At 36.3% G+C, this 23,522-nt stretch overlaps 1 protein-coding gene across 4 annotated transcripts; it reads left to right on the top strand.

The window, feature by feature from the left end:
* Positions 1–211: 211 nt before the first annotated feature.
* On the top strand, positions 212–23,136 carry HSP70T-2 (heat-shock protein 70T-2). 4 transcript variants are annotated; one of them, XM_089988769.1, is made up of 3 exons: positions 216–387; positions 20,177–20,289; positions 21,204–23,136. In XM_089988769.1, exon 3 carries the CDS (start codon positions 21,206–21,208, stop codon positions 22,919–22,921), a length of 1,716 nt encoding a protein of 571 aa, XP_089844895.1. In that variant the 5' UTR covers positions 216–387; positions 20,177–20,289; positions 21,204–21,205; the 3' UTR covers positions 22,922–23,136. The 4 variants fall into 4 exon arrangements, 3 of the variants coding, with proteins under 3 accessions (XP_089844895.1, XP_089844896.1, XP_089844894.1); XR_016427876.1 differs by lacking the exons at positions 20,177–20,289; positions 21,204–23,136 and adding an exon at positions 907–1,176 and having other exon boundaries at positions 212–387; XM_089988770.1 differs by lacking the exon at positions 20,177–20,289 and having other exon boundaries at positions 21,198–23,136.
* The last annotated feature ends 386 nt before the right edge of the window (positions 23,137–23,522 follow it).

The following is a 23,522-nucleotide window of genomic DNA, read 5'->3' as shown; positions in this document are numbered from 1 at the left end:
AGAGAGAGAGAGAGTCTTTTATCGACATGTGTCTGATATCCGAACCACTTCCCACCCTACGTGGAGAGAGAGTCTTTTCACCTTTATTTGTCCCCCTTTTATACCTTTTATTTTTGTTTTTCTGAGACACCATTTACGCGGCAAAATAAAATTAAATGAAAAAATAGAAAAGATGATTGAGAAGGTTCTCGAGAACTCGCGGATTATTTAATTATTATCTTTTGCTTCATCTTCTCCCCTTTCATTTGCATATATCCACTCTCTCACCCATCGTCTGTTTCAGTAAATAAAACCCATCTCTTATCTTCTTTTTCTTGCTTTTCTTGTTTTCTTCTTCATGAATTAGTCTGCAGTGCTCTTTTTCAGCAAGTTAATCCTTGAATTTTGGTGGGTTACCTTTTCTTTTTCTTAGCATTGTATTTTTTGAGAAGCATTGTAACCCTTTAACTTTAGTTGGTTTTCTGTTTTTCATCTTTTGATCATGTTTTGTCTATTAATACATGACAAAGATTCGGTTGGGATGATGATTTCTGCCATTTATTATAGTTTGTGGAAAACCCACCACTGATGATTTTTTTTTAATGAAATCCACCACTCATGAAATTAGCACACATATTCGTTCATAAAATAAAAGAAATTGGCACCCATATGAATAGCCATCCATTAAATCTGGTCTATGGCAATTAGGCCACCGACCATTTAGTTCAGGTGTAAGAATGGATGGGGTTGTGGTAGAATGCCTACATTATTTTATTCTTGGTTTTGTAGTGCTACAACATTTAGATTTCTTATCTTTGGTTGATATCAGAATCTTTCTTAATAATTAGTTTGCTGGCAGACTCTTTTATATTGAAAAATGAAAGTTGGTGTTCTTTTATTTATCCTGTTTATTGGAATCTCTTGTAGGTTGGGTTGCTCTTGTTGCTTCAGACTTTTCCAATGTTAGAATTGTCATGTGCTAATCTTGCTAGGCAATCTTGGTTTATTGTTCACAGTCGGATGTAAAATATTGTTGTCCTTGTTCTTTGCAAACAAGTTAGTCTGTTCATGCTACTTCTGGTAAATGTTTAGATGTTTTGTCATAGTGTATCTATTGATGAGAAAGCGGCAGCTTATTTCAAACTGTTCTCTGCTTTAGTGGATATGGAAGCTATCAGGTCGTTTGTAATTGAACCAGCACTTGGGTGTCTTTAATTTGGTTGTGCTTCTTCAAAGAGCTTATGCGCTTAACCCACCTTAGTCATACATAAGTTTTAAATTCACCGATACAATTTAGGGAGGACTTTTGATCTAGTTGCCTGGAAAATGGTCACCTCTTGTAACTGGTGCTTCAGTCATAGGGTCATCTAAACTAATCATGTCTTGAATAATGTATGCAGAGAAACCACCAGAGGATGATGAAAACCGTGATCAGACTATATTGAATGTTATTCTTCCTGTCTGTTAGCATATTTCCTGATGTGAAATTAGCCCACATGTCTAGCATAGGTGGTAATCCTAATTATGTCATCTGAAGTACCAGTTAAGACAGAAAATCACCAAACATGAACAAGCGCATGGCAAGATTTGCTATGTTTGGTGTAAGTGCAGCACATTGAGAGATGATTCTGAAAATGTGTTCTACATGTTTACAGTTACACTATGAGTTGACTTTCCTTATGTAGAGGGTTAGATTACAACAACAAGATAGAAGAGCAGATATGATTAGGATTTCTTTAAATCTTTGCACCTACTGAATGATAATAGAAGAGTTGCAAATTTAAATTGGATTCTCCTTGGTACACCTTCTCCAGTTTAATGTCCCATTAGTGACAAGCTTGTCTAGAAGAAAATGACCTTGGCTGAGGATGATGTTTTGGGTGAGGCTTCAGCTATTTAGTCCTTTGTGCTTGAAGAAACTACATGTTTCATAGACACTTCAAAATGCCCAGTGTACTTGTCTCGATGCTGGTACTTCAGGGTGCTTGTTTTGGGTGTTTCCATATATAGATCTGCTACATATTATACATACGGACAATATATGTCTGTGTACATCTCTCTCTCTCTCTATATATATATATATATATTCGGCTATATGAACCAAAAAAGAAAATCATTCTCGGTCTTTCATATGAATCCTTCTCCTCCAATCATTTCTATCCAATGCCATGTCTTTGGTGAGGTTCAAAGCATTCATAACCTTTCCTATCATCTCCATCCAAGTCTTCCTAGGCCTACCCCGACCTCTTTTAACTAATATATTTTTCCATTTCTTCATCCTTCTAACTGGAGCATCATTAGGCCTTCGCCGAATATGTCCAAACCACCGTAAACGATTCTCTCTTATCTTATTTTCAATGGATGCAATGCTTACCTTCTTACATATCTCCTCGTTTCGAATCTTATCTTTTATTGTATTTTCACACATCCATCTAAGCATACACATCTCAGCTACACTCATTTTTTGAATATGATGTCTCTTGGCAGCCCAACATTCCGTACCATATAGTAAAGCGGGCCTAATTGTCGTCCTATAAAACTTTTCCTTCAACTGCAATGGCATTCTATGATTGCACAACACTCCAGTTGCACTTTTTCATTTCATCCACCCAACCTTTATCCTATGATTTACATCTCCATCAATTTCTCCATACTTTTGAATGATAGATCTCAAATATTTGAAACAGTCATCCACCGGTATTTCTTGCTCAACAAGATTCACTACACTCCCATCACTACTTCGTTGCTTACTAAACCGACATTCTATATATTCTATCTTACTCTTACTCAACTTAAAACCTCTTGCTTCCAATGTCGGTCTCCATAATTCTAACTTAGCATTAACCCCAGCTCTAGACTCATCAATCAAAACAATATCATCAGCAAGCAACATACACCACGACACATTTTCTTGAATTGATCTCGTCACTATAGCAAATAGGAAAGGGCTTAATGCAGATCCTTGATGTAACGCAACCGTTATAGGAAAATTGGTTGTTACCCCTCCACAAGTGCGGACATTGGTTACTACTTCTTCGTACATATCTTTAATTATACTAATGTACTTGAGAGAAACACTTTTCTTCATCATTGTCCACCAGAGAACATCCCTAGGTACTCTATCATATGCCTTCTTCAAATCAATAAAAACCATATGCAAATCTTTGTTCCTCTCTCTATATCTCTCAATAAGTTGTCTAAGAAGATGTATAGCTTCCATAGTTGATCTTCTAGGCATAAAACCAAATTGATTCTTCGATATCATGATAACCTTCCTCAACCTATACTCAATCACCCTCTCTCAAAGTTTCATAGTATGACTCATGAGTTTTATACCACGATAGTTTGTGCAATCTTGTATATCACCCTTATTCTTATATAGAGGCACCAGAGTACTCTTCCTCCACTCATTAAGCATCTTATTTGTCTGCCAAATCTTGTTAAAAAGATTTGTCAATCATTCTAAACCTTTCTCACCCAAGCATTTCCAAGCCTCGATAGGTATACCATCTGGGCCAACTGCCCTTCTTGATTTTATTTTCTTTAAAGCCTCTGCAATTTCTTTCTTTTGAATCTTGCACATGAAGTCACAATTCATCTCATGAAAAGGAATGGAGACGTCTCCAAGATCCTGAGCATGACTTCTATTAAATAGCTTATCAAAATAATCTTTTCATCTCTCCTTAATCTCCTCATCTTTGATTAAAACCCTTTGTGTTTCATCTTTGATACATCTAACCGTACCCAGATCCCTCGATTTCCTATCTCTCATCTTTGCAAGTCTATAAATATCCTTCTCGCCCTCTTTGGTATCAAACTTGTCATAAACCTCCTTATATACCTTATCCCTCACGTTTCGAACTACTTTTTTTAGCTTCCTTCTTTGCTATCATATACTTCTCAAAATTCTCATTATCACGACTTTTACTTAGATTTCTATAACACTCTTTTTTAACCTTAATAGCTAATTTGACATCCTTGTTCTACCATGATGTATCCTTACTTAGCGGTGCACCGCCTTTAGACTCACCCAATACCTCCTTAGCCACCTTTCTCATGCCACCCGCTATCTTATTTCACATTGATTATGAATCCTCCTCGAGACACCAATCAACTTCCTTAACTATCTGCTCTACAAACATTCCTTGTTTAGCTCCTTTCAGTGTCCACCACTTAATTCTAGGATCTATCCGTCTATCTATTTTGCGACATTTTCTAATTCTAAGATCTAAAATTAAGACTCTGTTGTGTAACTAGACTTTCTCCTGATATAACCTTACAATCGATGCAACAACCCCTATCTCTTTTTCTAAGTAGGAAAAAAATCTATCCGACTCGTATTAACCCCACTTTTAAATGTTACTAGGTGAGACTCCCTCTTCCTAAACCAAGTGTTTGCTAAGATCATATCATAGGACAAACCAACATATAAAATCCTTTATCCACTTTCGTTTCTTTTTCCTATACCATAGCCTCCATGGATTCTCTCAAATCCATCCCTACTAATGCCTACATGTCCATTAAGGTCACCGCTGATGAAAAACTTTTCTCCATAAGATATCCCTTGTACTACTCCATCTAAATCTTTCCAAAATTGATGCTTAATGGAATCATCTAAACCTACTTGAGGTGCATAAACACTAATAATATTAATAATATCCATATCTAATACTAATTTAATAAATAAAATCCTATCACCCTTTCTACGGACCTCAACTACATTATCTATAAAGTCACGACTAATAACAATCTCTACTCCATTCCTATTCCTATTTATTCCTGTATACCAAATCTTATATCCCCAAGGTTCTATCACTTTTGCTTTCTCACCTACCATTTGGTCTCTTGCAGACATAAAATATCCATATTTCTCCTACACATAACATCTAACTCTACTAACTTACCAGTTAATGACCCTATGTTCCAAGTGGCTAACCTAATTTTATGGTCTTGAACTATCTTCTTTACCCTCACCCATCCAACAAAGTGAAGGAACCCTTGCCTATTTGACACTACACCCGGGCGCCGGTGTGACGTGTCACTTCTGGGCGATGACCTAGCAACCCTTGCCCATTTATCACTGCCTCCGGGCCTATAGAGTACAGCGCGTCGCTTAATAGGGAATGCCCCAACGAAATTCTCATATTGGTTCATATTCATAGGGTGTGACTAAGTTTTTATGCTGGTTGTCACTGCCCTACCGCAACCCTTCTCCTTTATCCGGGCTTGGGACCGACAGTGTATAACTTCGTAAATTGAACCTCAAAGCATGCGTAAACAAAACATGGGTTCTATGCATGCATACGTGAACATGCATATTTCATAATACGAAGCAACTAAACCTCAACATACATTACTCCTACATAGCTCGAGATTTGCACACGATAAAAGTCATATGCATTTTTCACCACATGAATCGATATATCACCTTAGATATAATTGTGTAAGGGTTGGTCAAAATCTCATTGACTATCCTACCGTACATCATACGCATATATTTCTCAAGCAAACAAGATATATAAGTTCAAAACAATTTATAACATTCGCATGTATTCTTCTATATAAGAATAAATGAGTCCATCACATGACAAGACAATATATATAACATCCACAGTATGCATTGAACACGACTTATACATATCTATAGTAGTTATATGTGCACCATGTATCAAATTTATACAAACACACAAAGCAACATAGTATGCGCAAACCAAAGTATGATGGCACACATTGCGTACATATTATACATTCATAATTGCCGAGCATTCAAACCCACACATAGGTGTACCTGCAGCAAGCACACTCCATATTTCGTTAACTACAATCATGACAAGCATGATCTCCGAACTACAATCACACGAGCCCTAGATATCCACAGCTAAGTGAAGTGTGTGAGCATAACTTGTATTTGCAATTCATATAGATATTCAGTGCAACAACATCATGCTTACACAATTAGTGCCTAAACATGCTCTCTATAAGTTCAGTTACGGTATCTTACCTTAATAATGTGAAGAACAATGAATCGAAACTCAAAAGACCAAAGAGTTTCGAAGTCCGCAAAGACCGCTATCCAAGCAATACAACGAACCCTTTGTGTGCGATCACAAATGCCAAAAACTAAAAAAATGTCAATTATAACAAGATTAGCCAAAAATAGCAAATTACCTTATAAATCATTACCAATAACCAAATAACACACACATACACTTCAATAATCTACAAAATTCATCAAAAATATATTTAAATATAATATATATATATATATAAATAGTGATTTATAGCCCAAAATAGTTCTATAAATGCAAATCATACCCTGATTGGCTTGAATGAACAAATGAATATGTAATAAATAAATAAATGAAATTCAAAATCTAAAAACACATTTCTAATTTAGAGATAAAAAAATGAGTCCTTTATGTATTAATAATCCTTAAAAATTACGGGTTTTACAAGGGGGCTCGCCTGAGCGCAAACGTGAGCGTATATTAGTCCACTAGAACTAAGTTCGCAAACAAGACAACCAAGGATAATAACCCTTTATATAAAAAAACAAAAATACATCTTAAGGATTCGGGGCACATCACAAATTCAAAACTCACGTTTCACCACCAAACCAAGCCATCCATTCCAAATCATTGTTAAAACAAAATAGTTCAAACTCTTAATGAAAATTTAATAACTTTAAATCAAGTTCATAATTTTTTTATTCAACCCATCCACTTAGAAAAAGAATACCCCATAATCCATAGGATCTGTTCTCTCCAGCACTAGTCTTGCCATCACCCTACTCAACTAAGTCTATGTTCCACTACCTGAAAAATATGAAACAACGGGTGAGAATCACAATTCTCATACGGAATTATTACATAATTCAACAATATGATATAAAGCATAAATCAAACAAACATCAATCTTAGAAAATGTTAAGGTACATAAACTAATTTAGATATGCTTGTAAATACATGAGATACATAAACCAATGCATAATGCATGAGGCAACTTTTATCTTCTTTATTGTTGAACATGCTATATGCAATTAATTTAAGTTTCCTCTGTGAGTACTGTTCACAGGAAAAAACTGAAGTACAAGGTAATACCAGGGGTATTTTAACTCACACACAATTTGTATTTTATTAACCTGGTATGCATATGTTTCTCGGGCCATCATCATGAATCACCACCTTAGATGACAACCGTTAGAGAATCACCACTGCATACAGTACTGCTTGGTATACCAATAACCAGTGTTTTAAAACTCACCGAGTCAACTCGTTGACTCGGCTGACTCGGCTCGGCTCGCCCCTCCAGCGAGTCAACCCGGCAAGGCAAACTCGGTTTGCCAAAACTCGGGCTTGACTCGGCCTGACTCGAGCGAGTTTTGGGATGTTTGAAATTTGTTTTTTGAGTTTCAAATTACAGTTTCGAAATATATAAGTACATATATTTTAACAAGGGTTACCCCCAGATTTTATATAAAAAAGAAAATAAAAATCATTTAAAGCTAAAAAAACATTTAAATCCATAGAATAAAATCGCCATGTTGTTCGAACTACTGTTCACCCTGTGTTATCAACTTATTCTAGCAAAATATTTTAAAGAAATGATTCTCACTATATATGGCGGGTCAACTGTGCCTATGGGAAGTCACATTTAGGTTTCATCATCCATTTTTATGTGAACAAGCAGTGTACATATTCAAATATTAGTAGTCTTTTTATAGTTGTGCCATTAATATATTTCCTGCATAGTTTTATACATGAGAAAATTGCTTATTTATGTTGATATTGGGCATTCTGTAAACTTTCAATATGCACATATATCCCTGTTTTACATTTATGGATTTGTTAGAGAGGGAATTAAAACTTTTAAAACAAGCTAGCATATATGTTTGGCCATTTTAGGAACCTTAGGTCGTAGGAGACTGAACTCATGGTGACCAAATCCTCTAATTCAAGTCATGAATTAGTCAAAGTGCTTGTATAGATATCAAATTCAATTATTCAAGCAAACCTCTATAGCTCTTTGCAGTTGTTTTTATATTCTTACAGACATTTGGAGACTATGTTTACTCAAAAACATGGTTTCAAACAAATTATATATTGTTTTTCTTTTAAAATCAAAAGTTAACAAAACCCGGTCCGAGTCACCGAGTTGACCCGCCGAGTCACGAGTCAATAAAGAACGAGTCGAGTTCTGAGTCACGAGTTTTAAAACCTTGCCAATAACGCTTAACAGTTGAAACACAACCACACAATTCCTAGGTCTCAGTGGTAGAAAAAGGTTCTCTACTACCGTGGCTGAGGACACAAGCCCCAATATCGTGCTCTTGGAGAAAACAACACGGAGTTCAGTATCACCCTGTCCTCCACGACAACCATCAAAGGATCTCACCTTCTTAGAAGGCAACCAAGGGGAAAAATTAGCACACTGTTTGAGTATCTTTTATATCTTTAACTTTTATGTGTTCTTTCCATATAGAATAATTTTGGATTCATAATATTAATAGCTTGTACTCATGCCACATGAGTTCTATATCCAGCTCAAACATGCATATCGTCTCATGCAACATCCGATTGGGCGATCTCCCTGCTTAGTCAAAACATGGGCCAATATGTGCCAATGTGTGCAAACATGTGTCATTCATCATATGCAACACGACAAAATTTAAGCTTTGTTAAACTTTGCATTCAATATAATTTTTCACAAAATATTGCACTAACACACAACCTGAATAGGCCCATATGTTGCTCAACAACATGCCCAAAAGTCCATCTGGTTCACTTCAAGAACCATCACATGTCCATCTGGTTCACTTCTGGAACAATCTCATGCATTTAAACACAATTCCTTAATTCGCGATTGATAACACAAAATTTACTTATCATTGTAAAATTTGCCATAAATCATACAAAATGATTTAAGCTCTGAAATTTGAACAAGTTCTTATATATATTACATGCATACAGGCAAAAACCCAAACCTTAACTTATTACAGATCAAAAATTAAAATTCTTGTAACATTGACTATTTTTTGTTCACAGAACAATCTTGTTCAATTTTGTCTTTCCAATGAAAAATCAGTTATAAATCATTTATAACAAATTAGATTTTTACTGTGGGTGGCTTGATATGTTTGATTCAAGCCCATAAAAATCCAGAATTTAATTTGATTCCAACAGAGTTAAAAATTCCATAACATATGTTGTTTTTGTTGTTTGACATAACGTGTTTAAGAAAATTACAGATTATGAACTGACTTCCATGAATTTTCGTTTTCAAACTATAATAAATCAACTTTTAAGATTTTAACCATATATTCTTCCATAACTAGACTACTATACCTTCAAATCTTAGCCACAGACCTTGAATATTTTGGGAGATATAATTTTTACAAAAATATGCTGTCTCTATAGAATCATTGTCAGGACATGATTATTGTGCCCACTTGCATAGGCCATATCTCCCAATCCACAAATCATCTGACTCTGATATTTGAACTGGGATTATTTCCATATGTTTGGAACATCCCCACAAAATTCCAGGATTTATAGGTTTACAGTTTGGGGGAAACAAATTTATCTTTCAGACTAGTAAGATAAAAAAACACCTAACAAGATACAAATTTTCAAAAATTAAATAACATAATTTCAACAAGAACTTTAAGAAAACACATCCAACGAACTTCAAGAAAACACATCCAACGACTTCTGATCCATCAAGAACATACCAGATTAATGCATACAACCGTAAAATCATGCTATAAATAAATAAACACAACACATACATGAATCTAACATTCGAAATCAATTATTTTTCAAATAAAACATGTTTGCTCTTTTCTACAAATCGAAATCTCCTATTTTGAAAGTCGATTTTGGGTTTTAAAAATTTAATGCAACCTAGATTCTCGGTGTACAATCCATAAAAACAAGGTTCAGTGCTTGATCGACCTATGTTGAACCCCATACATACTGAAAAATGTGAAAATCCCATACCTTGATGCAGTTTTGTTTGGTCAAAACACTACACACAAAAATGAAGCTCAAACCGTAGTGTAGCTCTCCCGAAATACCTTTGGAACGCGAAACACACGTGTTGGCTGTCCAAGGCCAATATACAAACCTTGTGTCAGACCCAAAACGTAAAAACAATCCAAACCACAAATATGATTAGCTAATACGGCCGGTCATTGGGAAAATCGTAGAGACGAACATTTACCTAGATAACGATGGCTAACAAGGGCTGGCCGATCCTCCTTCTCAAGAGGTGCTCCACCAATAGAGATGCAACTACACCAGACATCAATGGCATCCTCCAAAGACGGGCGTGAGAGAGAGAAGAGTGATAGAGGGAAATAGAGAGAGGGAAAAGAGGAATAGAGAGAGAATTAGGGAGGGGCGTGTGATAGAAAGGAGGAAGGAGGTTACTTTATATAGCCTTTCCTCATGAGACCCCTAGTTGAATAAAGAAACCCTCCCAATGAAAATCCTAGCTCCCAATGAAAATCCTAGCTAATGAGGATTTCTAATAAAATAAGGAAACAATTAACAATCTTAGCTAACTAAGTTTTCTAATTAATTAAGGAAACAAATAAGCTCAGTGACTAAGCTAAGCAGGGGAATTAGAAAAGTAGGTGGGGATGTCCCTCCCTTGGATTGACCTTGACTTGTCTTGAGTCCATCCTATTTTAGACTCCCATTCCAAGAGGGTCCCACACCCAAAGGGCGTCCCATCCTTGGATCCTATTTCTAATTTTTGAGATCCATTTGCAGATCCAAATACTAAAATGCAATTATCCAATTTAAGATCCAAATATTAAAATTGTGATTATCCAAACCCAAATTGGAATTCAAACCAAATTTGAGACAAATTTCATCTTTATTTCTTAGAAAATTATGGAAAAATCTCGTGTTACAAGTAATTACTCCAATCTGATCCAAGTAGCTTCTCCTACTAACTTTTCGAGCTGCTTCTAACCAGCTGCCTCCCGCACCTCTCCACTCTTGACCAAACGTTCCGCCTTCTCTCAACCTTGAACCCAATTTCATTGATCATAACCCAAAAATTACCCCTTCCATCACATTGTAAACAAAGAATATTTTCGGAGAATTGATTCTTAACAAAGGAATGAAAATTTTAAAATAACTTAAAAGTTTCAGATTTTCACTTCATAAAGAAGATCCATGTGTAGTGAGAATAACTATCAACAAATATGCGATAATATCTAATTCTAGACATAGAGGAAACTGGGGCAGGACCCCAGACATCAGAAGAGATAATTTCAAAAGGTCTTGAAGCTCTTTTATTAATATAATGAAATGAAAGAACATGACTCTTACACTGAAGACAACTAAAACATTTTTTATTATCGACACTTAATCCTAAACTTGACTTGGGAATAGGGCTGTTTGAAACAAGCTTTTCGATAAAATGACCACTACAATGACCTAGATGAGCATGCCAAAGATTCGGCTCAATACATTCAGAAAGACTAAAGACACTCTTAGGAAGTACTGAAGAGGACACTGATGTGAGCTTCAAGGTGGAACCTGTTAAAATGTAAAACTGTACATATATATAATAACATTATATTATTATTATATATATATATATAAATATATTTTTCATTTCTGTATTTTTTTCCTTTATTTTTATTTTTATTTTATGTCATCTAGTTCAGTTTGAACTAGAATGACTGTTGCTAGTCAAGTCCTGTCCAGACTTGAGTAGCAATAGAGCTGTTGGACTGACACAATCCAACAACTCTAAATAAAGCTGTTGGACTGTGTTCAACAACTCTATTGAGTCCTCTTTCGGTTGTGTATATAAAGGGGTGCAACCCCTCTTGTATTTTATTCCAATGCTTCTTAAGCAATTGGTTTTTCATATCAATAAAGAATACATTTTTATTTTTATTTTGTTTTCGGTTATACCCTTTTTAAGGGTTATGCTTTAGTGTCATTCTTGACACTTGCCCTTGTGAATCTAAGCTCGTGTTTCGAAGATCCCCATTTCATTTCATGGTATCAGAGCCGCGGAAGTACTAAATCTTGAGGAAAAACTGCCTCGGTTTTCGTGCCCGTTTGCAAAAGTGTTCGCCACTTGAAGAGAAGTGTTTTATCACTTCATTGGAGAAGATTTCACATCTTATTGTATTGTTTTTTCTTCTTTCTTTTTCATTTTTCTTGTTTTTCTTCTATCCCTATTTTTTCTCTTCTTGTAATCGATGGATGGCAATGATAAAGTCACCATCATGCCTATGAAACTAAGCGATACAGACTATGTAACATGGGCTTCAATCATGAAGCACCATATATGGGGAAAAGGCCTATGGGGGATTGTGGATGGTTCCGATTCGGAACCTAACCTCTCTTACTAAAAAGGAGGGAGATAAAGATGTTCCTCTATCGGAAGAAGAGGAAATCAAGGCTATTGCCTCATACGAGAAGAAATGGAAAGAATGAAGAATATCTCATGCGAAGATAATGTCATGACTTATCAATAGCGTTGACATTAAAAAATGCTCAAGTCTTGCCAAATTTGATCATGCCGATAAGGCATAGGAATACCTTAAGAATATGTATTCCCTTAAAGATATTGCACACGTGTGCAACCTCGAAGAAAAAGTTCGAATGATGACACAAGGAGACAAAACTATTCGTGAATATTACAATGGGTTGTCCGAACTTTGGGAAGAACTTTTCCTTTTAGAACCAAAGTGACATTGTGCCGAAGACATCGAGCTTCGTCAGAAACAACTCGATGCTGAACATTTTTACCAGTTTATCACTGGATTAGGGTCGGAATTTGAAACCACTAAATCGACCCTACTTCACCGGGGAAAAATTCCTTCTATTGTTAAAACTATTAAAGAGTTACCAATGGAAGAAAATCGTCTCCAGAAAGGTTCTTTAAAAATTGAAGATGATTTCGTTTTAGCCCTGTCTAGACCAGGGAATCATGTTCGATCATATAGGCCTCATCACTTTAACCGACAAAATGATGACTATGATAAGAAGAGAGTTATTTGTCATCACTGTCATGAACCGGGACACTACAAGCCACAATGTCCCAAACTTAAGGAGCTGAGAGAAAAAAGAGCTGCAATTGCTGGATCGGAGCCTAAAGATCAGGATGCACCAGTTTCCCTGGCTCAACTAATGGAGATTTTTCAGTCTCTCATCAAAGGTGCCTCTTCCTCATCTGAAGCTTCAACAGGCGCAACAACCTCATCCTTTTCTGATCCAGGTAAAATTTCTTGGCTCCTTGACTCTGGTGCATCTTTTTATATGACCCCAAATAATCAAAGTCTATCCAAATGTGTTAAAAATAAAACAAGTGTGTCAAAGGTCTTTATTGCTGATGGGACTTCTCTTGAAATAGAAGGAATAAGAAATTTTGAAAAATTTTATAAAACAAAGAAATTTTTTATTCCAGAAATTAGACATATTCCCAAATTAAATTTAAATCTTTTATTTATATCTCAAATTTCTGATTATGGGTGTAATATTTTCTTTTCTTCTCATAGTTGTTGGGTACAGGAGCGCCAGTCAGGCAAGCTGATTGGGGAAGGCCATAGAGAAGGAAGATTCTATTACATGGTTTTTTTGGAAAAGCCGAAGAAAGCTTTTTGTTATAATATTAAAAAAATAGAGTTGAAACTGTGGCATAAGAGACTTGGTCACCCACATATAGCCAAAATCCAACATTTTCCAAATCTAGAGAAATTTCATAAGTCTGAATCATTTGATTGTAAAGATTGTATTCTCGGCAAAATGAAAAGATTATCATTTCAGAACAAAACCTTTTTCTCTTCAAGACCACTTGAATTAATACACTCGGATGTTTGGGGTCCTGCACCAGTAATTTCTAAAGGAGGATTTGTTTACTATGTTATTTTTGTCGATGATTTCTCCCGATATACGTGAATGTACTTTCTCAAACATAAGTCTTTAGTATTTTCATACTTTCAAACTTTTCATAATATGGTTAAAAACAAGTTTTAAAATGATATTACTATTTTTCACACAGATTCAGGGGGAGAGTTTTTATCTACAGATTTTCAAAATTATCTTAAATTGCATGGCATCACACATCAAAGATCTTGTCCTTATACACCTCAACAAAATGGACTGTCAGAACGAAAACATCGCCATATTATAGAAACCACTAGGACTTTATTAATAGCAAATCAAGTCCTGAAAGACTTTTGGGCAGAAGTTGCCTTAACTGCCACCTATCTCATTAATAGGATGCCATCTTCTTCGTTACAAAATATCACTTCCATTGAAAAACTTATGAACATTTCTCCAGACTACTCTAAACTAAGAATATTTGGGTGCAAATGTTTCATATTTACTGACAAAAATGATAAAATTTTTCCTCGTGCGATTCCCTGTGCCTTTTTAGGATATACTGAAAAACAGAAAGGTTATAGATGTTTTGACTTCAAAAATAATATACTATATGTGTCTAGAAATGTTTTCTTTCTTTAAAAGGAGAGCTTCTTTGATTTTAGAAAATTAAAAGACGTCACTGAGTACTCCTTTTTGCTAGATCTAACATCAACATCTGATGAATATGACCTTGATTGTAACTTTGATGATGATCAAAAAATTATTGATCTTAATGTTGAAAATGAAGAAGTTCATAGAGATACTAGTATTCAATATTCCAGGCAACAAGAGTCTAATCCTCCATGTGCACTTGAAAAATATTCTAACATTCCAACTAGACAATCATCCCGAGTCTCGAGGCCTTCAGGAAAGTTTGTATCATACGAGTCTTTGTCACCCACATATAGGGCAATTATTGCATTAATTCACTCATATGAAGAACCATCTACATATTTTCAAGCAAAAAATGATATCAAATGGATATAAGCCATGAAAGCTGAATTAGATGTACTTGAAAAAGCTTCTACATGGAATATTCAAGATCTTCCTCTAGGGAAGAAAATTATAGGATGTCGATGGGTTTATAAAATTAAAACCAAGAGTGATGGTACTCTTGAAAGATATAAAGACCGTTTAGTAGCCAAAGGTTATGCTCAAGAATATGAGATTGATTATGAAGAAACCTTTACTCCGGTGGCTCGTATGACAACTGTCCGAACCTTAATTGCCTTAGCTTCTATAAAAAAATGGTCTATTTTTCAAAAGGATGTCAAAAATGTTTTTTTAAATGGAAAGCTAGTTGAAGAAGAATACATGGAACCCCCTCCTGGTCTAAGTATTCCTAAGGGTAAAGTCCTTCGCTTAGAAAAAACTCTTTATGGACTTAAACAAGCACCAAAAGCTTGGTATGATAGGTTTAGTCGTGTTATGATTGATATTGGTTTTCAATTCTGTTTAACTGACACTGCTTTGTTTATTAAGAATTCTGATGCAGGGATCATTGTGCTTCTTCTCTATGTGGATGATATGATCATCACCGGAAGCGATAAACAGAGAGTTAAAACAATCAAAACACTTCTTAAATCTCATTTTGAAATGTCTGATTTGAGCTTGTTGAAATATTTTTTAGGCATTGAAGTTGCTTATTCTCCTAGAGGATATTTATTATCTCAGACTAAATTTGCTTTTGATATTGTTTTCAGGTCTGGTATTACTGATGATAAGAAAGTTGACACTCCAGAAGTTGATAATGTTAAAATGAAGATTGATGATGGAGAACTTCTTGCAGACCCTACTCCTTACAGACAGCTTGTCGGGGCACTTTCCTATCTATCCATTACCAGACCAGATATAACATATGTTGTTCACACAACAAGTCAATTTCAATATGCTCCTACTTTTGTTCATATGGGAGCAGTCATGTGTATTATCAGATACATCAAGTTATCTCTTTCACGAGGACTTTTCTTATCTTTCTCATCTTCTCTTGATTTAATTGTATATACTGATGATGATTGAGGATGTGATCCCAATAACAAACACTCAACCACTGGCTTTTGTGTCTTTTTAGGGGAATCATTGATCTCGTGGAGGTGTAAAAAGCAGCAGAAGGTATCTCTCTCATCCACCGAAGCTGAATACAGAGCCATGACAACCACGACCATGGAAATAGTTTGGCTCCGACGACTGTTTGCTGACATGGGAGCTGAAGCAACAAAGGCTTCACAAATGTGTTGTGACAACAAAAGTGCGATCTACATTGCCAGCAACAGAACATTCCACGAACGCACCAAACTCATCGAAATGGATTGTCACTACGTCAGAGAGGAATATCTATACGGGATAATTGATCTGCTATATGTCACTTCAGAATACCAGTTAGCAAACTTCTTTACAAAGCCTCTCGCTGCTCCCTGATTTCACTTTGTCTTAGACAAACTTTCACTCATTGTACCGTAAGTTTGAGGGGGAGTGTTAAAATGTAAAATTGTACATATATATATAATATTATATTATTATATATATATATAAATATATATTTTCATTTCTTTCTTTTCTGTAATTTTTTTCCTTTATGTTTATTTTTTGTCTTTATGTCATCTAGTTCAATTTGAACTAGAATGACTGTTGCTAGTCAAGTCCTCTCCAAACTTGACTAGCAATGGAGCTATTGGATTGACACAGTCCAATAGCTCTTTTGAGTCCTTTTTCAACTGTGTATGTAAAGGGGTGCAACCCCTCTTGTATTTTATTCCAGTGCTTAAGCAGTTGGCTTTTCATATCAATAAAGAATACATTTTTATTTTTATTTTGTTTTCAGGTTATGCTTTAGTGTCATTCTTGACACTTGCTCTTGTGAATCTAAGCTCGTGTTTCGAAGATCTCCATTTCATTTCAGAACCAAGAGGCCGAACACGAGTAAAAGGATTCTCTTGGAAGACATACATATTGCCTTGTCGTTTTCCTTCAGTGAACGTTTCCCTCGTGTGAAGGTCCTTGACACAAACAGAAAAAGGAGTAAACTCAATTGAAGCATTAATATCATCAACAAGCTTAGAAACAGAAACAATATTTTTCTTGATGTTAGGAGTATGGATGACATTCTAAAGAGTGAGCGAGGATTTTGACATAGGAATAACAAAGTTTCTAATGTAAGAAATGAGGTGGTGAGATCCATCCCCAATGACTATACTATTTCTACCAACATAAGGAACAAGAGTTAGGAGCTTACCAGCATCACCAGTGGCTGCACCGGAATCAACATACCAAGTGCCCGATTTAAGTTTAATTCAGCTAAGGCAGACAATAACAACTCCTTGACTTCTCCATTGTTCTTCAAACTATCTGTACCCTTTCTTGTATCTGATTGCTTTTCTCTATTTTGGGGGTTGAACCAACAATTAGCTTTGATGTACCCTCTTTTGTTGCATAAAAAACAAGTAGGTATCGTCCTTTGTCTCTGCGGCTTGGGAGGAATGTTGGGTGTAGGTAATATGCCACGACTTCCTTGTTTATTCCTTCCTTGACTACCCTTCTCTCGAAAATCATATCTACCACGTCCTCACCCATAAACAACCCCTGTGGCAAGCACATTTTGTGCTCTAATGGGAACATGAGTATCTTCAGAAAATCCCTTCAAAGTCATCTCATACTGAAAAAGCTTGGCACGAAGATCTTCAAATGTAAGTAAATCTGGTAAACATAACAAGGAACTAACTATCATATGATAATTGGGTCCCAGCCCGCTCAAGGTTTGCTGCACCATATCCTTGTCACTAACTGCACACCCGTTGATGGCTAATTGATCTGTAATAGTCTTCATTTTATTCAAGTATGCTATGATAGTTATGGAGTCCTTTTTCAACATTTGAAACTCCTTTAAAAATAGTACTCTGGCCTGAGAAACTTGAGAATATGTCTGAACCAGTTAGTGCATAACTGCATAGCTGAGCAGTCATCTGGAATTGCCACAAGCACCTCTTGCCACAGAGTAGAAGTGATATAGGCCACCAACGCCTGATCTCGCTTCATCCAGGATACATATTTTGGATTTGACATATGAAATAGAAGAGTCTTCCTTACCATTCTTGTCTTCTTGTGATATGAACTCTGGAGGAACTGGGACAAAGCCATCCAGATGTCCGGAAAGATCCTGACTTCTTATGAACGGAATGATTTGTCTCTTTCAGGTTAGAAAATTGGAGTTGTTTAGTTTCTCAGACACGAGTTGACTGAGAAAGCTTGAAGAAAGACTAGATTAAGGAGGAAATGAATCCATATTCTAGAGATGAAGGAAATCGAAATCGAAAAGAAATGAGAAACAAAGGAGAAAGATGATTTTAGAACAGAGTGGCAAGTAAAATCCTGGCTCAAAAGAAATTCAGAACAGAAATTAGATTCCAAACAAATTCAACTGCTTTTTTTTTATTCCAACCGGTTTGCAGACCAGAAGCAGTAAATCAGATTTTGCTGTAAAATCTGTTTCAAATAAGATTCAACCAGTATTAGTATTGAGCACGTCACTTTGAAAATGACGTGTTTTCTGAATTAAAATAGAAGAAAAGAGAAATTCAAGAAATTGATCAGCAAAGAGAATTAACAATTAATTAAAAGAGGAGAGAAGATCATGCCCAATTCATAGTTTGATTCTGCATCTATTTGGAAATATAAAAAAGGGCTTTGGCGTGATCCTTTCAATTTGAAATCACACCTAGATCAAAAAACCGATCTTATGTGATTATCCAAAGTTTTGTTTGTGTGAGATCACGTTCAGATTAGAAAGACAGTCAGGAGGATAACAAAGAATCAAGGTAAAGAAAAAGAAAGCACATCTATGAGAACAAATCCAAGATTTGATTTGAAAACCAAGAAATGAAAGAAAGGGTTGATAAAATCGATAAGAAGAGAGAATACAAGGAGATATGAGATTGAATAGAAAGCTACCTTGGAAGGAGACGAGAAACTGGATTTTGATGAACACAAGGAGATCACGATCTTCAAGGCTGGATCTGTTGCTCTGATACCATGTTAGAGATTGAAGGTTCTGATGTTCAACCACAAGAATAGAGAGAATGGAGGAGAGAACGTGTGCTGCTGAAAACCCACACTAGGGATCTGCGTATCAGGCCTTTCATTAAGTATTTGCTAATACAAATATTAGGGGTACTAAAATACCCTTTACACAACAGACTAAAATACAAATGAGCCATTAATGAACATATGACATAATGAACTTGAGTTGGGTCTGGATCTCGAATCCAAACCCAGATATGAATGACCACTTCTTTTCATCCTTATCTCTTAGAGTTTCCAAAAACAAAGAACTATTATTATTATCTAGATCGTCTGTCATAAATGACATCCAAAAGTTTCTTTTGCTGAGTTATGGGTTTTTAAAATATTTGTAATTTAGGTTTTGTATTCTTATAATTCAGGATACCATAACTTAAACTTGAACCAAGATAAATGGAGACTTTTGGGATAGAACAATAACACACACACAGCTGGAACAAGGGCATACCCTTTTTGTTGCTACCGAAATTCAAAGCGTTTAGTTGTATTTTTTATGATTACTATGCATTTTTCTATTCTATCACACACATGCAAGCCTTTGCTGGTGTCATTTCTGATTGTTATAAATATAAATGCTATTGTAGGGATTTCATTTAGAATTTCATGAGATTTGCAACCCCCACATCAAGGAAATAAAGGTTTCTCCTGATTGGCATATGCTTTCTTCTTCAAAACCTGTAGCAACTTTTGTACCAAATGTCAAAATGTATATACTTCTTAGATTGTCATTTAGCTTCATTGGCTTCTCCCATCTCTATTTTGTTTTCTTTTTCCTTTTCCTAATTTTGCCATCTCTGTAGACTTGTATATGTGCACTTGTTGCATATGGATATTTGTAAGGCTGATTAATATGTATGGTTTCCACCAAAGAAACCTGAAATAAGAGTTCTTGGATTATATAACTGGAATAAGTAACGGCTGTGTGCAATTTTATCAACTCCAGTAAGTCTGCATTTGCTACTTGTTGAACTCTACCCATATTTATACTTGAAGAATCAACTTTATTGATTGAAGCTATATAACTGCATAGTGTATAAAAGAGACATTTTAAAAGGGGAATCGACATTGTGTATGATCTCTGTGATCCATGTTTAGCATGAACATCATTTCTTCCTTGACTAACATTGTTTGCTGAGTATGTCTCTTGCTTGAGTAATATTATAGAAAAATTCATTTCTTACGTTTAAATGAAAGCTTTCTAAAATCATTTATACTCGAATATCCAGGAGGAACTGCTCTGTTCCTTCCAACTTCAAGCAGGCACTGGATGGAATCATCTCACCTCGCATCACCAAATTGTTTACTGTCATGGAAAGGAGAAGGAAATGTGATGCTTAAGGTTTCCATCTCTGCTTCCCATGTCAATGAGTCATGCCCCTCATATCTATTTGACAGCGTGCTATCTCCCCACTCCTTGAATCTTTCTTAGGGGGTGGAGCCTCATGAAGGTTTGGTGTGTGGAAGAACTCTTTGGCACTACCCCATCCGAGTGCCATGTGGTGACAGCTGATATGATCATGTGGCAATAAGTTTGTGTTCCTCTTATTGCAAAATGATAAATGGGACTGATTCATTCATTTCTTGTTCCTTTTTGACTCCCAACTCTATGGGAGAGACCATGAAATATTGCCTTTCATCATTGCCGTGGAAGGTGGATGGAAGAGTTAAGCTCAGGCACTATATATAATTTTTTAGTAGAAAACAAGTTTTGGATCATGTGATTATGATGTGCACATAGGTTTTTCAAGGTTTGCCATTTCAATCAATTGAATGTTGATAACGTTAACATCAAAGGTTTAACGTTAGATAAACCCTGTGTGTGTGTGTGTGTGTGTGTGTGTGAGAGAGAGAGAGAGAGAGAGAGAGAGAGAGAGAGAGAGAGAGAGAGAGAGAGAGAGAGAGAGAGAGGTCTTTTCATGTTTTTTTCAAGTTTATATGTAAACTTGCTGATTAATTTTGAAGTAGTAAATATTTTGAGTGCATGAAGTTTTTTCAAGATAACTTGTCTTATGACAGCTTTTTTGCTGATTAATTTTGAACAAGTAAATATTTTGAGTGCATGAAGTTTTTTCAAGATAACTTGTCTTATGACAGTTTTTCTTTTTCTTGAGAAAGAGTATGTTGCTTTCGATAGTCACCGAGCAGAGCATGAATAATTTGCCATTTATTTTCTGGCCATTTTGGGTTTGGCAGCTGTATGCAGAGAATATTCTGATAGATTTCAGTGTCTCTCTTTCTTCTGTGGAGTTTCAGAAATGGCCGAACAAGCATATACTGTAGCTTCAGACAGTGAAACAACTGGTGATGACAAGCATTTTCCTGCTGCTTTCGAACCTGCTATAGGACTTGATATTGGAACTTCGAGGTGCAGTGTTGCAGTATGGGATGGTACACGAGTAGAGCTGTTGAGGAACCCCAGAAACCAAAAAGTGATGCGCTCATATGTCATGTTCAGCAATGACAGTCCTTCTGGTGGTGTGAGTGATGAGTTTGCCCATGATGAGCAAGAAATTCTCTCCGGCCGAGCAGTTTTCAATATGAAACGCTTGGTTGGTAGATTGGATACAGATTCAATTGTTCATTCAAGCAAGACTTTGCCATTTCTGGTGCAAACCCTGGACGTTGGTGTTAGACCCTTTGTTGCAGCATTGGTTAATGATGTATGGAGGTCTACGACACCTGAAGAGGTCCTTGCAGTCTTTCTAGTTGAAATAAGAGCCATGGCAGAGGTTCAGCTGAAGCGAGCGGTGCACAATGTTGTTCTGACAATTCCAGTATCATTCAGTCGGTTCCAGCAGACGCGTATAGAGCGTGCTTGCGCCATGGCTGGTCTACATGTCCTGCGGCTTATGCCAGAACCAACAGCTGTGGCACTGCTGTATGCACAGCAGCAACAGCAGGCTATGCAAGGCAATGTTGGAAGTGGAACCGAGAAGGTTGCCCTTATCTTCAACATGGGGGCAGGCTATTGTGATGTTGCTGTGACAGCTACAGCTGGAGGTGTTTCACAGATAAAAGCTCTATCTGGTGCAGCAATAGGTGGTGAGGATATACTGCAGAATGTCATGCGCTATTTAGTGCCTGATCTGGACAGATTCTATTATGGCCGTGGTGTTGATGAGATCAAAGCCATGGGCTTCTTAAGAATTGCATGCGAAAATGCTGTTCACTCTCTCTCTTCTCATGCCAGCACTTCTGTAGATGTTGATATGGGTAAAATGTCGAGACTATGCAGGGCTTTAAGTCGTGCTGAATTTGAAGCAATCAACAGGGAAGTGTTTGAGAAATGTGAAAGCTTGGTAAAGCAGTGTCTGCATGACTCCAAGCTACTTGCGGAGGACATAAATGATGTGATTCTGGTGGGTGGTGGTTCTCAGATTCCTAAGATTAGAAACATGGTTTTGGGTCTGTGCAAGCAGTCAAGTCCATACGAAGGGATGCATCCATTGGAAGCTGCAGTTTCGGGTGCAGCATTAGAAGGGGCAGTGGCATCAGGAATTAGTGATCCCTTTGGCAATTTGGATCTGCTAACAATTCAGGCTACTTCTTTTAGCCTTGGCATTCAAGCAGACGGAACAAATTTTGTGCCAATCATTCACCGAAATGCGACAATCCCTGTAAGGAAAGAGATGGCTTTCACTACCGTTCATGATAACCAGACAGAAGCCTTGATTATTGTTTATGAAGGTGAGGTGAAGCAGGTTGAAGGGAATCATCTCTTGGGTTTCTTCAAGATCAGTGGAATCCCTCTTGGACCAAAGGGGTTTGCTAAGATCAATGTGTGCATGGATGTTGATGCTGCAAACGTGTTGCGAGTACTTGCTGGAGTGATCTTACCTGAGCAACGAGGCTCTGTGCCCTTTATAGAAGTGAGGATGCCGACTGTTGATGATGGCCATGGTTTGTGCAACGATGCTCTTCTGAAAAAGTATGGCTCGGCACTCGCCATAGCATCTGTGCCAATGGAGTAGAACAGATGTTACATGCTAGTGATTGGCTATTTTTCTTCCATGTTCTGTCAGGATAAAAGGCATTTATTTTCTTATGAAAACTTGTTTGTCTTTTTTTCTTCCCAGTTGTATGCTCGTGTGATTAACGCTTTTTCCTGTTAGTTTTTGGAGGGAAACTTCTCTGTGTACGTGTGTGTATGCACATGAATATATTTTCAGGAAATGACCGATGAAAATGATGCGTCTTCTGAAATGCCTTACAATTTTAGAAATTCGGGTGATGTCCAGATTCTTAAATTTTTATTATAAAATAGCCTTTTTACCATTCGCACCAGCAAATTCTTTTCATAAATGAGAACTTCCTTTCAAATATTCAAATATGCAAATTTTTTCTTAAATATGCAATTTTTTTTTAAATGTGATTTTTTTTCAAATATGAGAATATGTGAATTTCTTATCAAATATGTGATTTTTTTTTTAAATATGCAATTTTTTCTTAAATATATTACACTTTTGAAGTGTCATTAAAAGCTTTAGTGGTGCTTTTAAACTCGGTTAAGCAATGTGATATGATGTCCACGATAGTTTGGAGCTGAGACCTTTGCACAGAAAGAGGCGAGTA

The sequence above is a fragment of the Nuphar pumila genome, chromosome 15 (genome assembly GCF_984573655.1).
Source record: "Nuphar pumila chromosome 15, dmNupPumi1.hap1.1, whole genome shotgun sequence".
Classification (NCBI taxonomy): Eukaryota; Viridiplantae; Streptophyta; class Magnoliopsida; order Nymphaeales; family Nymphaeaceae; genus Nuphar; species Nuphar pumila.
This window is presented reverse-complemented; position numbering and strand designations above follow the sequence as displayed.